Source organism: Sciurus carolinensis, chromosome X (genome assembly GCF_902686445.1).
Source record: "Sciurus carolinensis chromosome X, mSciCar1.2, whole genome shotgun sequence".
Lineage (NCBI taxonomy): Eukaryota > Metazoa > Chordata > Mammalia > Rodentia > Sciuridae > Sciurus > Sciurus carolinensis.
Window position 1 is genome coordinate 89626450 of NC_062232.1, and position 17784 is coordinate 89644233.

The 17784-nt window shown below is 40.1% G+C and overlaps 1 protein-coding gene across 1 annotated transcript in view; it reads left to right on the forward strand.

Annotated features, from left to right (window-relative positions):
• Atg4a (autophagy related 4A cysteine peptidase) overlaps positions 1–17784 on the forward strand; it is a gene marked incomplete at its 5' end in the record, with an annotated part of 54135 nt that overhangs the window by 30250 nt on the left and 6101 nt on the right. Inside the window, 8 exons of the mRNA XM_047535291.1 lie at positions 4018–4128; positions 6635–6706; positions 8497–8595; positions 11199–11300; positions 11494–11566; positions 15129–15208; positions 15813–16000; positions 16122–16200. Of these exons, the coding sequence (XP_047391247.1) occupies positions 4018–4128; positions 6635–6706; positions 8497–8595; positions 11199–11300; positions 11494–11566; positions 15129–15208; positions 15813–16000; positions 16122–16200 (804 nt within the window). The remainder of the gene's footprint in view (positions 1–4017; positions 4129–6634; positions 6707–8496; positions 8596–11198; positions 11301–11493; positions 11567–15128; positions 15209–15812; positions 16001–16121; positions 16201–17784) is intronic.

Sequence of the window (17784 nt, forward strand, 5' to 3'; positions counted from 1 at the left end):
TGGGCATATTCTTGGGAATCTAGACCACATGTGTTCATAGGGCTATGTGCATTCCCAGGGTTGTGTGCATGCTCAGGAAAGACCTGAATAGGACCTAAGGATTCACTCTGGCTGATCTTGAGTTCTGTGCTTTCCTGACTGGGTGTTTAAGACATGTCCCAACATGTACATAGAGCCCTTTGGCCAAGGCTGGTAGACTCTCTTCTTTTTTTCTTTTCCATTGTAGATGACCACAGTACATTTATTTATTTATTCATTTTATGTGGTGCTGAGAGTCGAATCCAGTGCCTCACACATGCTAGGCAAGTACTCTACTAACTGAGTCACAACTCAGTTCTGAGACTGGTAGACTTTTTTTGTTTTAGGAGTTTAAGGAAATCTTCATGCTCTTATTAACTGGCCAATAAGCTAACCCAGCAGAAGCTTAAATGTAATAATTCTTACTAAAGTAAAATGGAACAGGGGGCAGCCTATTGTCCCTCAGACCTTGGAGCAGTTATTTCTTGGTCTACCAAGAAATATTTTGTGATTGTAGAGTCCCCATCTCTTTAAATGGGCTGACAGGGCAGGGAAATGATATCAGGTCAATATCTGGTTTGTTAATTTTTAAAGGCAAGACAAATGTAGTTTGTGAAAGAATTTTTTTAAGAAAAGTATTGCTGTTAGTCACAAGCACTTGTGTTGGAAATTAGATTTTACTTCTACACCTCAACCACTTTCCAGATGTGTTTATTATCTAATTTCTCCTCGTAGAGGATCTATTCTTCTTTTTCCCCAGATCCCCTTATATATAACTTCCCCATCACTGCTCTTTGCTTCTTGTGTTCTGTTCTGTTAATATCATCTTCTGTTCTAGTTTTCATTTGTTTCATACGTGTAGCTTTGACTCAGAGTTGGCTATGACTGGACACCCTGCATTCTGTCCATCTATCTTCTAACAGAAGAATCAAGAAGAATAGAGACTATAATGACCTTCTTGCTGGCCTAGCTGGGTCTGGGAGTGGGTGAAGAGCCAGAGTCAAATTCTTTGGCTACCATTTTGCTCAGAGCCATCCCAAATGAAGCAGGGCAGTTGTTACAGGCTTTAAAGGGCTGTACTAATTTGACCAGATAGCTAGGCAATGAGTCACTGGGACAGGGTTGGCCATAGAGAAATTTTTTTTCAGCCAGTACTAAAAAAAGACCCAAGGCTTATATGCATACATGCTGTACATTGATCCAATGCCACCCTTCCTCACCTCTACCAGGGTGCCAGAGAGTGTGCCCTTTTTCCACAGTCCTCTCAGGCAGCTAATTTTCTGATTTTTATATACTTTCTAGGCTATAGTGAGTGTTCATTTTCACCTGATTTCTCCTGCCTGTAAGGGGTAGAGGGTGGAGTCGAGAGATACACAGTGATTTACCCCGCCTCAGTCCACCACCTCCTGGGGATGGCCTGACCTGAATGATCATTTTTAGCCTGGTATTTCCTGAGTGTGGGCCAGCAGCTAAGGCCAGCAGTAGAGAGGCTAAGAGGGCACAGGTCCCCTGGCAGATTTGGTGGTGATGAGTTTTCACCAGGGAACAAAATGGTGGTTCGATTTCTAACTTCTTTGGATTTGAAACACTGGAGACTATAATCTTTAATAATTAAAACATATTAAGGACAAAAGCTACTTAAATCTCTAAAAGACTGGAATTTGGTAATGTTTCAAGAAAGGAAGTATCCTTGGCTAGCTGTGTTTCTAAAAGTGTTTTACAGATTATAACTTCAATTTCCAATGAGGTATTTTGAGCAAATGAACTTGTTTTCCTCATCAGAATAGCCTTGGTTTATAGTTAGGAACATTTATTTCTGTGAAGACAGCATGCTTCTGCCTTAGAAAACAAAACCAAAACAGTTTGTCCTTTCAAATAAATTAAACATATCTTACCATGCCATTTGTACAGGAAGCTACACCCATAGGATTCTTAGGGACTACTTGGGAGTGTCCCTGAAGCTACTTATGTCTGCACAAAAGGGCCTGTACTCTCTGTCTGAGCTCACCCCCGCCCCCTCCCCCCCACACACCAATAAGGGTCAGGGAGCCTCCAAGAGCTGAGAGAAGGTGTGTGTTGAGTGTTTTAGCTTTGAACTTGAAATATATTTTCTTATACAAATAGCATCATAAATCAAATATCCTATCAATTTATTTTTCTGGTTACAGATTAAAATAGATATTTGTGAATTGACTTAAAAGCTTATTTAATATTTAGAATATTATTTCTTCAGAAAGTTGCAAAGGATTTGGAGATAGCATCCCTTCATATGTCAATCTTGTGCTTTATTTTGTTTTGTTTTGCAGACCTGTTCCTCACAGGTGGTACAACAGTAAATTTGAATTTTAACTCCTCTCATGTTACATATCATAAGTGTTGAAAGTGTGGCCTATGAAAGTTTAGTTTTATTTTACTTTGTTACTGTATCCTGAGAGATAACCATAGTTGTATGAGATAGGAAAAACCAAACTGTTTTTTGCTACTCTCACACTCACCACTGAATACTTCTGACACCAGATTGGTGTATGGGGAGGTTGTCCCCACATACCAAGAAATTCTTTAGCAGATACCAATAGGACATCTACTAATTTAATTTAGTTCTAACGATCTCTTCCTGGAGTCAGAGTCAGTTCCCATAGATTAAAGGCACAGTGCCACACCAAAACTACCCCCAATTCAGATGCCAGTCACAAGTTCCATCTTAGGTTGTGACCTGTGCTCTTGAGTGACTGGCTATACATTGTGATTCCTACTACCTCTTCTTCAGGTTTGATAATGTGTGAGGATAGCTCCCAGACATTGGGGAAACACTTTACTTATATTCCCTTATTCACTATAAAGGATATTGGAAAGAATGCAGATGAACAGCCAGGTAGAACAGATGCATAGGGCAAGATATGGGAGAAGAGGTGTGGAGCTTCTCTGCTCTCTCCATGAACACTAACCTTCCAGGTACTTGCACATGTTCAGTAACTGCAAAGCTCTCCAAACCCTGGAGTGTAGGGATTTTTATGGAGACTACATCATGTAGGTGTGATCTTTTTTTGACTAAATCTCCAGCCTCTCTCTTACCTGGAGGGTAGTGATGTGTTGACGCTTCCAAGCTTCTAATCATTGCTTGGTCTTTCTAGTCCCAAACCCTCCTTGAAGAGCCCACCAAGTATCACTCTATTAGAATAAAAAAAATGCTCCTATCACCCATGGAATTTCAAGGGATTAGACGTTTTGTGTCTGGAATTGGGGTCAAAGACCAAGTATCAGAACAGAAGGTGCACCTGGCATCCTGAGCACTCAAGAAATTACAAACGTTTGTAGGAACTTTGTGCCAGAAAATAGGGGCAGAGACTAAATATATATTGTACATTATATCACAACATCACATTTGTCATTGTGAATCCCAAGAACAAGTTATATTTATTATCAGCCTCAAGAGTCTTCTTTGCAGAAGCCATATGTGAATAAATGGGAAATAAAAATACTATAAAAACATCTGATTTTCAGCTAAAATATTACCATTTTAACAGTTGTACAATCTTCCAGGGCTTATCATAGCCTCCCCCAAGCCACTGGCCACTAGAAACTTCACCATACAAACATTGTGATACCTCCTGATGTGAGTAGTAATGAGCTACACAGGTATTATTGTATCACCTTGATACACTCCTCCTAGGAGAAGCTTGATCAGTGACTATTTACAAAGAAGGTCTCATGGTGGACAAAAAGGTTTTGAAGCAGCTGTGGCCAAATGATTTTTCAGAGGTGGTTTTAAATGGGATCATGAGAAATAAATGATCAAAAAAAAAAGAGATGTATAGAGAAAACCTTTCAACTAAAAGAGCATGAGGGCTTGTATCTTTGTTTCTCAAGGGAAAGGATTTGCTTCTATTAGATTCAAGCTGATGACTTTTCACTTTCAGGGCAAAGGTAATAATCAGCAAACCACTGAAGTAAGTGCCCTTTATTAAATTTTGCTTGTGTGTTTCTTTCATTTTCTTTCAGTTTTATCCAAGTGTGAAAACCAGATTACTATTTTCACTGACTACCTAGAAGAATTTCCAGATACAGATGAGCTGGTATGGATCCTGGGGAAGCAGCATCTCCTTAAAACAGGTAAGATTTGGTAGCATTTCTCTGTGAGAACCCAACTGAGATGGGTACCTGAGGTTAAGGTCCTATCCTTTTTTACTTCATGGGTTGACAGACCATTACCTTGATAAATGTTGATGTTGCTCTGAGGAGGATTTACCATGTAGAGAATGGAGTTTAAGCCTCAGGCCCCTTGCTTCCCTCACAGGCCCCTTCCAAGGTCCTTAGGCCCTAGCAGTATATTCACAGGGGTTTAGGTTTTGTACAATTTGTAAAAGAAATGTATTTTTGTTCTTTCCCTTAAAGGAGAACCCTCAAATTATAGAAGCCTTGGGTTTCAAAAACATAGAGCTCCTGGTGCCACTAACCAGAATCTAGTCTTTGGTGTCCAAGCTATATATTTCTCATTCCACTCATATCCTTTTCCTTTTAGATGAAAATACCAGGGACTTATAAACAAGACATGACTCTCACAAACATAGTAATTCATATGTTTTAGATCTCTTTCTGACTAGAACACTGTCTCTGTTTATTATGCTTTTATATAGAACTTTTAGCCACTGCAGTTAGATGGAAAGGGAACTTGAATTTTTCTTCCTTACAACACATTCTTATAGATTGGGAAAGACCTTTAGCCCTGAAAATGCTAACAACCCAGTATCCAGATAAAGTCTGAGTTCAGAAAGAGGAAGCTTAGAGATTTTTATCATTCTAAGGAGAGAACCTCTTCAGAGGCTGTTAGCATGAGGTAAGGAACAGGAAGACACTGATCGAAAGGCAGGAGAGGATATAGGTCTTGCCCCTTCTCCTGAGTCTGGCTTCATTATTTTGATTGGAGACTTGAATAGTGGAGAGAGCCTGGAGTTAGCAGTTAGGATACCTAATTGTTCAGACTTTTCTCCTAATTCAGGTAAGTTACTTTCTCTTTCTGGATTTTAACTTCCTTCCCTAGTATTTAAAATGAGGGGATTGGAGAGGATATCTTCTAGTTCTTCTGTCCATTGTGACAGGAATCCCCAGGTTGAATAGACCCATATTCAAATAAAAAGTTGGGAAATGTCTTTCAAAGTGAAAATATTGTTAAAATGCCTGCACAATCTTCCACCATAAAACCAAACTGGAAGGCATAGGGACTGCTGAGACAGGAGTGAGGTCAATATTTGAGAGGACAGGTATAATAACAGCTAACATTTGTCACAGGCTTACTGCATACCAGGCACCATCTAAGCACTTTACCTGTATAATCTTGTTGAATACTCACAACTCAATGAAATATTATAATTCTCCCCATTTTATAGATGAGGAAACTGAAGCTCATAAAGGTTAAGTAACAAGGTCACACAGCTGATAAGCAGCAGAATCAGAGTTCAAAGCCAGCTAGAGTGTGACTCCAGAAATCTTATTTTTAACTATTACACATCTGCATCCCAATATGTGATAGGCATTGGGGACATAAAGGGGAGGGAAAATCCAGAAAGCTCAACTTCCTGATTTGCTCAAAGGAAAGGGAGGAGAGAAAATAGAAAACATTGGCAAAAATTGAATTTCCTTTATTTTCCTTCTTTTATTTTTTGACTGTACTGGGGTTTAAACCCAAGTGTACTCTATCACTGAGCTATATCCCCAGTTCTTTTTATTTTTTTTATTTTGAATCAGGGTCTCCTTAACTTTCTGAGGCTGGCCTCAAATTTACAATCCTCCTGCTTCAGCCTCCCAAGTAGTTGGGATTACAGGTGTGTGCCCTTGTGCCTGACTCCTTTTTCTTCTAAAGTGCAACAACTATATAAATTCTATACAGAATGCAAATATGAAAGTGTTGTTGAGAAGAGGGAGAGAGATAACTAAGAAAGAACCACGTCTAAGTATAGGTGGAAATGTGACTATGGAAGTAAATTTGCATCATAAAATGCAAGAAAGCATACTTTGAAAAAAAGACACAAAAACATTGGTGATGTTATACATTCATTTAGATTACAAAAACTAGTTTCACTAGGTACTGTGAATAACTTTCTTACACACTTAACTTGTTTAGCAAGGACATTTCCTTTTCAGTTAAATGCATGCACTTACACACACACACAGAGACATACACAAACACACAATCCCTTAGTTTTAGGTAATATGTAGGGGGCACTGATGAGAGATCCTACCAGCCACTATCTTTCAGGCTGGGGATGATTGCCTTATTAATGGACCATCTCAGTTCCTTGCTTTTCCTATTCATTGTCTTTTGGCCATGATCTTAGTATTGATACCTGGGAAGACCATGTAGCCAAATGAGGAAGAGACAGGAACTACCCAGCATCATTGAACCAATCAATATAGTAACTCTGACTAAAACAGAGGTGAGGGTAAATATTGAAATTATTTGGCTAAAATGAGATTGGGTTTCCTATGAATTTCCCTAGCTCCATAACAATGGAATTGAATAGTTATTTGAAAATAAGTTTTGCTTCTGACTTAGAAGTCAAATGTAGACATTTTTAGATGGGATATAGTGATTTAATTTTAATTTCACATTTAATTACAGAAAAATCTAAGCTGTTGTCTGATATAAGTGCTCGTCTATGGTTTACATACAGAAGGAAATTTTCACCAATTGGTAGGTATACCATTTGTTGTACTGTGCTTTCTTCCTTTCAGATAGCTTATCTGAGGTTATCAGTGACTTCATAGAAACCTCAGAATTAACAGCTCACTATGGCAAAGAATTTGATTTAGGGAAGCTGGAAGGTCTTACACTTTATCCAAACATTTAATTGCTGAAGTACCTCATCACATCTGATTCCACAATGTTGACATGTTATGGCAGTATACTTTTGACCCCACTACCAAGTAAGTGTTCTGGCCCCGGATGGCATTACTTGTTTTACTTTTGAGGGTAAGGAAAAAATAACATAAGCTTTTGTTTTAGGCAATATCTATTAAATTATAGTCTACCACTTTGTAGAACTACTTGATTATTAAGGACAATTTGTGCCTTGAAGGGAAGAAAATCATTCCTTTGATTTTTTTTCTTATGAAATGAAAGCACCTTGACATTGGGAGATGAATTACAGATTTTCTTAGAACTAATTCTAGTCCGTTTCTAGCTGACATTTAGAAAAAATGACAGTCCTAAAAGCTAATGAGTATACTCCCTTTAGAGAGGAGTTGTAAAATGTTTACAAGCCAGGTGGCTACTTCCTAATATGAACTTGTAGGAAAAGGGCCTTCAAATGGTAGAAACTACTCTCCTAAGAAGAAATTTGACAGATCTTGACATGGGACTGGACCTAGTAATTTGATTGAAATCAACCTTTCTGTGAAGGACCAAAAATGAAGTCTACACAGACATTTTCTTTGCTTTTTGCAGGAAGTCATCTAAGCAGTAACACAAAAGAACATTCTGGAATACCCAGTGATTCCAAACTGTTAGCCTTCTCTGGGTGAGGAGGTCTTTGCAAGTCTGGAAGTTGTTTCCAACTCAGTTATGACAACATTTTGGCAATAGTCAATTTCTCTTTATGTGGGCCCCATTGTACCTGTTCCACACTAATCTGGCCTATAATTCCAGCATTAGAAAGAGCAAAGGACTTCCCTTCCATCTTACAATTTGACTTAGTCCTCCCTGTTTCACTTTAGCAAATTTCCTTCAGTTTCTACAACAAAAAGAAATCTTGTCTCATTATTTTATATTGTGGTCATTCTCATAACATCAAGTATTTGTACCATCCTGTGTGGGTTCTAGAACACAGTCTTTTGAGTCTTATGACACCCACTGATAGTACACGGAGTATGTATTATTATTCCAAGTCTGTAGATGAGGCTTGGATTATATAACTAAACTGATCTTCTGATGCCTATTCTGGGGCTCTTTCCTCTATTTTATATTATCCTTCTTGTTCAGATCTTTATAATGTATATTTAGAACAATTAAGAGCCTTCTGAATCTCATGGGCCATTTTGATGACTACCTTTAGTGGTACTTTTTTCTTTAACTAAGGTAAGACTTGCTTCTCAGAGAAGTTCAGGGCCATTCAAGTGAGCTGTGCAGGGCAGTTTGGTCTGATGAGTGATGACATTGAATGTACTAAGTGTTGGTAGTCATACATGGCAGTCACTTATCAAAATTGCATGCATACCTAGATGTCTCCAAGCAGAAAACCCAAAGGGCAGGTTTAGTTCACTTGTTTGTTTTGTCTTTGACCACAGAACCCATTTTGATTAATTCAGCATTGTCTTTTCAAGTTCCAACCATCATCCCAAACCCTATTTGATCTATCTCTTGGCTCTGTGTTCAAAGTATGTGTATCTGCCTATCTTGTGTGAGTCCCAGATATGCTGATGTCTTAGGAGAGGGCAATTCAAGGAACTCATTCATAAGTCATGCTCATCCATTTTTGCCAATAGGGGGAACAGGCCCATCATCAGATGCTGGCTGGGGATGTATGCTGCGCTGTGGGCAGATGATGCTGGCTCAAGCCCTTATCTGTAGACACTTGGGAAGGGGTAAGTTGCATGTGTTCTATAAACTGCTTCAGAGAACTATGTAGTATCACTTGCTGCTTTTTGGTTTAACATTAATGTTGAGCTTTAGGAACATTCAGTAACAAAGCTGCAGGCCCTAAAATGCTCTCTGCAAACTTAAGTGATGGAGCTGACAAGTGAATGAAGTCCTTCATAAGAAGGAAACAGCTGGTATTTCCTTGTGACTCATCAAGCCAGCGGTTATTTTCCTGAGACAGAATTGATCATTGAGGCAGGTGTGTCATTTAGAGTTTCCATCTTTGCTATTATTTAAAAAATACCAGATTACAAAGGGAGCAGGAAGAAGGGTGTGGTGGTAAGTCTGTTTCTTGACCTCATTTAAAATACCCATCTGATAAAGGACGTAAGTGACCTAAAGGAAGTACCTAATGAGGGAGCTGGTGCTATTTTTGTTTTTGGTTCACTGAGGATGTCCATTTGATGATGAAGGAATCATTACATTAGCTTCCTCAGGAGAGAGCTTCATTAATTAAGAACCTTCTGGTACTCATTGTTGGAACTCTTGAGTCTTGCTTTCTTTAAGACATTGTCCGTGCTTCCCTGTGGGCATCTGGAGGATGACTTTGGCTGGATGCCAGTTCAGGCACTTGGGTGAAAGTCCAATTAGACTTTGGGAAGAGAGAGTGAAAGGACATTTTGGATGAGACTGGGCTGCTGAACTCATTGGCTGTTGCTAATTGAGGTATGAAAACATTGCTCCCTTTTCCCTATTCTACAAACTCACAGATCCTGCTACAATTTTCAGAGTGGATCAGAGAAGGGTCTGGGAGGCTTTTAGGGCATATTGCCTTCTCTTCAGGCTTTAGGACATCCCATGCCTACTTTCCCTGGGTAGTATCATAATTTCTATTTTACAGATGAGGAAACATACTCATGGAGGTGAGGTGATTTGCCCAGGGTCAAACAGCAAGGAATCATAGATGTGGAGATAGAATGCAGATCTGCTGATTCCTCGTTGAGTGATTTCTCTACTGTACACCAATTCTTGGTATAGATTCATTCTTACTATTTCAGTTTTCCTCACTTATAGAACTCTTCAAGATGACTTTTCTGGAAGTAAATTTTGGAAGTGAGGAGCAGCCACAGTCAGCAGCCTCAGTCATTGCAATATAAAAGGAAGTAGCAGAAAACATTTGGAAAAAACCTTGTAATTAAGGTGAATTAAAACATGTAATTTTGCCAGGTACAGTGACACATGCCTTTAATCCCAGCAGCTAAGAAGGCTGAGGCAGGAGGATCTCAAGTTCAAAGCCAGCCTCAGCAAAAGCAAGGCGCTAAACAACTCAGTGAGACCCTGCCCCTAAATAAAATATAAAATAGGGCTGGGGATGTGGCTTAGTGGTTGAGTGCCCCTGAGTGCCCCTGAGTTCAATCCCTGGTACCCCGTCCCCCCAAAAAGATGTAATTTTGTAAAGAAGTCTTTTGGATTGTATCCTTTTCAGTCACTTTAAAATGGAGATGCAGTGTTCACTTAGCACTGTCATCAGCAAATACTTAATGGTACTTAGCAGCCAGTTAATCAGGATTTCCCCAGGCTTGGACGATTCAGTAGCTCATGAGAAAAAGTTGGATGTGGTTCACCTTCTGCAGGATGTGCTGGATCTAAAGTGTAAGACTTTGGTTTCAGAGACATCAGAGGCAAAAGGGAGCTGAAGAGTTTGGAGATAATGGCCTTTGACTTCAAGTGCATTTCAATTGTTAATTCAAGCTCTCTCTAAAACCTCAGGAGAGAAATTTAGGTCGAGGAGGCAAACTAAGCCTCAGAAATCTGCCCCATTAGACAGAATTCTTAGAATGGAGAGAATGGGAGTGTGCATTCTGTTCATAGCAGTGATTAAATAGCATTTCTGCAGTTTTCATCAATAAGTTCTAAGTGGCCTATGTAGGATTTGGGGGACTGTGCCTAAGGCACAGATGGGATCCCTACATATGCAGTGATTTTGGCTTTGGTCTTAAGGAAGCCTCAAATACCTGATAGCAAAGGTATTTGTTTTTTTCAAAGGTCAGCATGGATTTTTAAAAAGGTGTTGTAAAAATGTAAGCATACAATTTTTAAAAAAGTTTCCTCAGCTGTGAATTATGTATCTTTCCCTGTAAACTGCTGTATGTCAGAATAGCACTTCCCCCCATGAGACCCTTTTGGCGATGCTGCCAGAATGTAAGAGAAAAGCCTTTGCTGTCCGTGTGGAGAAGAGATATTATGGCATCTGGACACACTGCCAATTTTTTTGTTGACTTCCTGTTCAGAGTAGCAGGCCAGAAAGACCTTTTGTGATACCATTTTTGTATAATATCTTTCCAGCTCCAGCCCTTTCATTAAGTCAATTCCTTGGTCAACTTCTTTTTTGGCTTTTACTTTATATCTACTAAGTCTTTGAAAAGTGATCAGTTTCCAGATGTCTTTATTATTCAGATGAAAGATACTTAGGAATGTTCTAACTCCATCATTCCTGTCTTCTAGATGTTAAATCTTTATTTTCCTTCTAATTTGTAGTTACAATAGGAGTGCTAAGAGGTAAAAAACAGTTATAATAACGATTTCAGCCCTTTTTTTTCTTCAAAAGACTGGAACTGGGAGAAACAAAAAGAACAACCCAAAGAATACCAACGGATTCTACAGTGCTTCTTAGATAGAAAAGACTGTTGTTATTCTATCCATCAAATGGGTAAGATCCTTAATTAGTAGTTTGAAAGAAATACCAATACCTGATCTCTTTCTTCTCCTGCCTTATATAAGTGACTCTACTAAGTTGTCTTAATTATTATCTGTCTGCTTAATTATTTATGCAAAAATTTAGGAGTTTACAGCTCATTGGAAGATATTTTGCTAACATGTCAATTTTTTCCACATAAAAACAGCACAAATGGGTGTAGGAGAAGGGAAATCAATTGGCGAATGGTTTGGACCAAATACAGTTGCACAGGTGTTAAAGTAAGTAAAAGAGTCTGGCATCTTCCTCTTCTACCATTTCCTATGCTCCCCTCCCCAGCCAACTAAACCTTCCATCGACCTAAGTATTCTTGCATTCCCACTAAGCCCCCCTCCCACTAAGTCAACAAACACCTGGACCATTTTGCTCAGACAGTTCTTTGAAATGTGTACATGTCTTTCTTGGACTGATCAGAGTTGTATCTACTGTATCAGTATATGTGACTATACCCCAGGGTTCATCCAGCAGCTCATCCTACAGATTGATGTGCTTGTGCCAGAGAGTTATTAGCCTGTGGGGGGGGGGTCCTTTGAAGTGAAAAGGATTAAGTAGTAGAGACTTAGCCAGCCCAAGCAAGAAGTAGACTGCCCTTTCATAGTTTAAAAATCTATTAACTAATTCATTTAACATTTACTGGTGCCTTTCCTATGTTAAGTGCTGAAATAAACTGGAGAGTACTCACGTCAAGGAACTCACCACCTATTGGAGGTGAAAAACCCCTAGGGAGTCTTGGAATCCCTCAGCAGTTTGCCATCTCTCAGCAAACTCAAGGTAGCCCAGCATGACACTTCCATAGTTATCCTGTTAAATTCCAGAATTTGCCTCCCAATGTAAGAGAAAAGATCAGGGCCAACTTTTTGGAAGTGAATAGGGCATCGGATTTTCCTATGCCCGCAGGCCACCTTTCTTCTTGTCCCTCCTTCCTTCCTGACAACCTGTTCCAGAATGAAAACTCCAGAGCAGAGGATAGATTTTTCTTGTTCACTGTGCAACTCTACCACATAAAACTTCACACACACATAAGTGCTCAATAAATGTTTGAGAATGAATAAAAATGGCAGCTAGAATTTGGGGCCAAATTTAGGGAGCAGAAGATTGAAACCATCAGGCCTCCTTTGGTGTAGTGTATTTCAACTCCTGGGCATTATGGCAGGGCCTATTCCATGTAAGGTACAGAAGGGGACCTGTCTCAATTATTAGAAATTAATCCATTACTAATTAATTATCTAGAGTGCTTTGGAAATATGCATGTGTCAGGAGCAGTCTGGGCTTTCTGGGGACCAAGAGAAACTTATAATGTGGTTTTACTAACAGGAGAAGGGAAGCTGTTCTGTTAGTAAAACTACATTTTAAGTTTTCCTTGGTATCACATTCTTAATGTGCTTTTGATTCTTGATGTCTTTAATTTACAAAAGGTTTATCAGGTAGTAACTCTAGGAGCTCTTTACTTAGACCAGAGTGTGATTTGTGGGCTCATCTGTAGCTCAGTGGAAGAGCACTTGCCTAGCATGTGCAAGGTAACTGGGTTTGATCCTCAGCACTGCACATGAATAAATTTTAAAAAATTAAAGTTTTGGGGCTGGGGAGATAGCTCAGTCAGTAAAGTGCTTGTCTTGTAAGTACAGGCCCTGGGTTCGATCCCAGCATCCAAAAAAAAAAAAAAAATTAAAGTTCCCTCAATAACTAAAAAAAAAAATGAGTGTCATTTGAGTATCATTGACTTAACTGAGTCAGGAACTGGCAGTATTTCAGGAACTGCTGTAAGAACCCAGGACAGAAAGTGTAAAAGATTAGAATAACTGTGCTGAGCCTAGAACCTGGCTTGAAATAGTTGGTTTTTAAGTGACTTCCCTCAGAATTTTCTTCTTTCTTCTGAATGTCGAGGTTCCTAACAGTATACAAATGGAAGTACATAATTTAATTTAGCTCACATAATGTATATGGGCTCTGACTCATCATGATTGTTATCATCAACAACAATATTGATGTTCCTGGAGTTACTGCCTGATAAACCTGTTGTAAATTAAAGACATCATGAGTCAAAAGCATATTGAATATATTGAACCTATTGAACATTATTGCTTAGCAGTATGGTCTACTGTAGGATATTGGTTGTTTCCCCTTGTAATCCTGTGGCTGACTTGGAGCTGCAGCTCACTGCCACTGCCCACCATCACAGGAGAGTATCAGATGCACCAGGTATAGTGGTGCATGCCTATAATCCCAGCAACTCGGGAGGCTGAGGCAGGAGGATCACAATTTGAAGCTAGCCTCAGTAATTGAGCGAGGTTCTGAGTGACTTAGCAAGATCCTGCCTCAAAATAAAAAAACTAAGAAGGGCTGGGGATGTGGCTCAGTGATTACGTACCCATGGATTCAATCCCTAGTACCAAAGTAATAATAATAATAGAGGTGGTACATTATTAGCCTGGAGAAATATCCCAGTACTGAATGTGTATTGCTTTTGCACCATAGTAATTTTAAGTCAAACCATCATAAGTTGAGGAATGTCTCATACTATCATCATCATCATTATTATGGGGGAAAATAATTCATTAAAGTGAATGTAGCCAGGCGCCATGGGGCACACCTGTAATCCCAGCAACTCAGGAGACTTGAGGAAGGAGGATTGCAAGTTCAAAGCCAGCCTCAGCAAAAGCGAGGCCCTAAGCAACTGAGTAAGACCCTGTCTCTAACTAAAATAGAAAATACGACTGGGAATGTGGCTCAGTGGTTGAGTGACCCTGAGTTCAATCCCTGGTACTAAAAAAAAAGTGAATGCAATATGTATGAATATGATATAATGAATCCCACTATTATGTATAATTATAATATACCAATTAAAATAAGTAAAAAATAAAATGAATAAAATAAAATAAATAAAGGTGTAATGTTAATTAACCTCTTCCTGGGAGCTGCTTTGGTAGACAGGATGTTTTTTCTTTTGTCCAGTGAGACTGGACTTGACTCATATATCCCAGAAGTAGCCAAGTTAAACATGTCTTTTCTCAAACTGGCAAGGGAAGAAGGTAAGGGAAAAATGGGAAGGGTGTTTTACATAGGCCTCAGATAATCTCTCCTTTAGAAGGGTCTTCTTACTAATCCGCCCTGAAGTCATGCAGTTTGACACTGTCTCTCTTCAGCCAGTGTAAGGCCCCACACCCAAGTCATCTGTGATCTAAGTTTCCTTGAATGGAATTCTCATTCCTTGAATGTAGCTGGAGAAGGGAGTATAATGCATCTTTCTCTTTCACTATCTACCCTCCTCTATCCCCCTTTCTCTGTTTTTCTTTCCTGGAACTCATTATACATATTATCTATGCTCCCAAACTATATATTTTTGGTGCTGGGATGGACCCAGGACCTCATGCCTACTGTGCAAGTGCTCTACCACTGACCTATACCCCATTCCTAAATATATATATTTTTAATGACAGAATTATTCCCTTTTTTTAAGACAAGAAGTAATTCAGAATGTCCTTATTTAAGAAAACAAAATCTCTTGGTATTTGGGGGGCAGATACATAGGTAACTTTTCTTTTTCACTCAGTAGGAGTCCCATCATTTTGTGAGATGGACTTTTCCATGCTGTGAAGTGAAGTCTTCTTTTTGAGGTTCACATACAGTCCCTAGACATGGAATGTTCCAGAGCTCTGTCAAAGGAGTCAGAGATAACCTGAACACCAGCCTCTCTGGTGACATCAGGAACACTGGGCATAAATTGTACTGCTTCCTGATATTTTCATCTTCCCCAATTGTGACTCATTATATGTTCATTTGCAGAAAACTTGCTTTATTTGACGAATGGAATTCCTTGGCTGTTTATGTTTCGATGGATAACACAGTGGTCATTGAAGATATCAGTGAGTTCCCTAGCCTGTTTACCTTCCTGGTTAGTGGGTGATGAGTTTGTTCCTCACCATTCAAAAATATGGGGTTCTCTGACCTGTTCTACCAGGTCAGGGGGCCCTAGAGGAACACAGGGCTCTGCTTCTCTTTCTTTTCAGCCTTCTTAAAGGTAGAAAAACACTAGAGGGTCTTTGCTGCCTCTCAAAGATGTATCACTTCCCTTTCCTGCAGGAGAATCAAACTGTATAATCTATTAAACTACCAGTAGATGTCTCATGGAAGCCCACCCTTGTCCAGGCCATGGGGTTTAGAGAAACCTGAAGTTAATGTCCCTGTCAAGGCCCTTCCAGGCTAGTTAAGAGATGAGATTCTATCAATGAGCTCAGAATACCTGTACAGAGCTAAACAAATGCTCAGTGACCCAGCAAGAAGACCATGAAGCCGAAGGAATAGCCCAGGCTTTCTATGGGAAGTAGGGCCAACTGGGCCGTTTGGCTGGGGCAGAGACCTTCCAAGCAGGATAGGGAGCATGTGAGGGCCCTGTTAGTTTTACCTTTGTAGTATCTCCTAGAGCTAGATACTTCTTACTTACCCAGATCTCTTGTCTTTTGTTTCTAGAAAAAATGTGCTGTGTCCTACCCTTGAGTGTTGACACAGCTGATGAAAGCATCTCTGATTCTCTGACTGCTTCGAATCACAATAAAGGCACCTCTGCCTTCAGCCCAGTCTGGAAACCCCTGCTGCTCATTGTACCCCTTCGCTTGGGCATAAACCAAATAAATCCTGTGTATGTAGACGCATTCAAAGTAAGTTGCTCCTTTCCCCAAGCCCATTGCTTCCTGCCCATCACACCGCCATGTCAGCACAGAGATCCGTGAGCAGCAGTCCACAAGTGAGTTGAGAATCTTGCATTCTCTTTCCCTCTAGGAGTGTTTTAAGATGCCACAGTCTTTAGGGGCATTAGGAGGAAAGCCAAATAACGCCTATTATTTCATAGGATTCTTAGGTAAGAAAGGATGAATCTCAAGTAAGTCATCATGGGTTAGGGGAGGGTATGGGGTGAAGGTGTGCATGGGAGACCAGGCAGTTCCAGTAAGTGGGTCCTCATCTAACTCAGGGATATTCCAGCCTCTGGTTAGTTCCTTCTGTCTTTAATCTGACCTACAAAGGGTAATGCTCCAATATGCCTGATGGAAAGCAGGTCCCTTTTCAGTACCTCCACTTCCTTTCCTCTTGATAAGATGGTTTCACTACTTTCTCATAGAATATCCCCAAGGTCACAACATTGCTCCAGAACATCTGTCTCCTGCCTGTGAGCCTAGGCCAGTGGAGTTTCTGTCTCTAGACTTTGCTGATCTCCTTCTTATTGGGGTTCAGGCAATCAGGTTAGGAGGAACATTTTCTGGCTTCCTGTGCCCCCACCACTGGTCTTGCTGGTTCAGTGTCTAGAGTCATGACAGGGTGAAATCAGAGGTGGCAAAGATGGAAGTTTCTCTTTCCCAATAGTGACTGCTAAGCCTTAAGACCACTAACCTCCTAATGTGGACCTTAATTGAGCATCATGGAATTCCCTGCATAGGTCAGCACCTCTGGAGACCTAACCATCTTCCTTACTATCTGTGGCCAGATACATTTAAGGCCCTGATCACACAGAATGAGCTAGCCCAGTGCCTCTCAAACTTAAATGTACACAGGTACTGTAAGAACCTAGTAGAATGCAGAGTCAGTATGTGTGGGGCAGGGCATAACATTTACTTTTCTAACAAAGTGGTGCAATGCTGCTGGTCCATAGACAATGGTTTGAGTACTAGGGACCCAGATACCCAGTCAGTGCTGAAGACCATAAGCAAGGAAGTCATATATTCAGGGAAATTTGGCATAGGATGTCTCTGGCAGGAATGGAGTCTTAGAGACTGAGCTTCAAGGAAGTTATGAAGTTAGGTTGGTCACCAGGCAAGGAGAGCCAGAGCAGTTATAAGGGAATGTCATGAAAGGATATGTATAGGACATGGTGGAGAAGGCTTTGGTCATCCTCCCCAGCCTGTCTCTTCAGAGATTCTGGAAGGTTTGTTAGGATGGCAACAGACATACCTGACCTCATACACCAGTCCCCTATTTGTTAGCTGTGTGACTAAGGAAGATACCAACAGTCTCAGGTTCTTACATGAAATAAGCTAATGCCTGACTCACCATTAGGTCATTTTGCAGTAAAGCCTTCAGCAAAGAGCCAAGCACATAGTATGCTCTTAGTGAAAGGCTCCACCCCAACACTTCCATCCTTCCTAGCTTCCTCTAGGGTGTGGTTGCTAAGCAGCTGCCTCTGCTCTCTCCAATGCTGCCATCTATTGGTCAAGCCTAAGAACTACAGCACAATGGAAAATCTGGAGCCCATGGTGGCTTTTATTTTTCTAAGCATGAAACCCACTATTTGGAATTATGTAAGTTTAAAATGCTGTCTGTTTCTAAACTTTTGGGTTCCTGTCAAAGAAAATGTTACAAAAATATACATTCAGCCCTCCATATTTGTGGGTTCCACATCTGTGGATTTGACCAATCTGGGTGTCAAAAATATTTGGAAAAAATTGTGTCT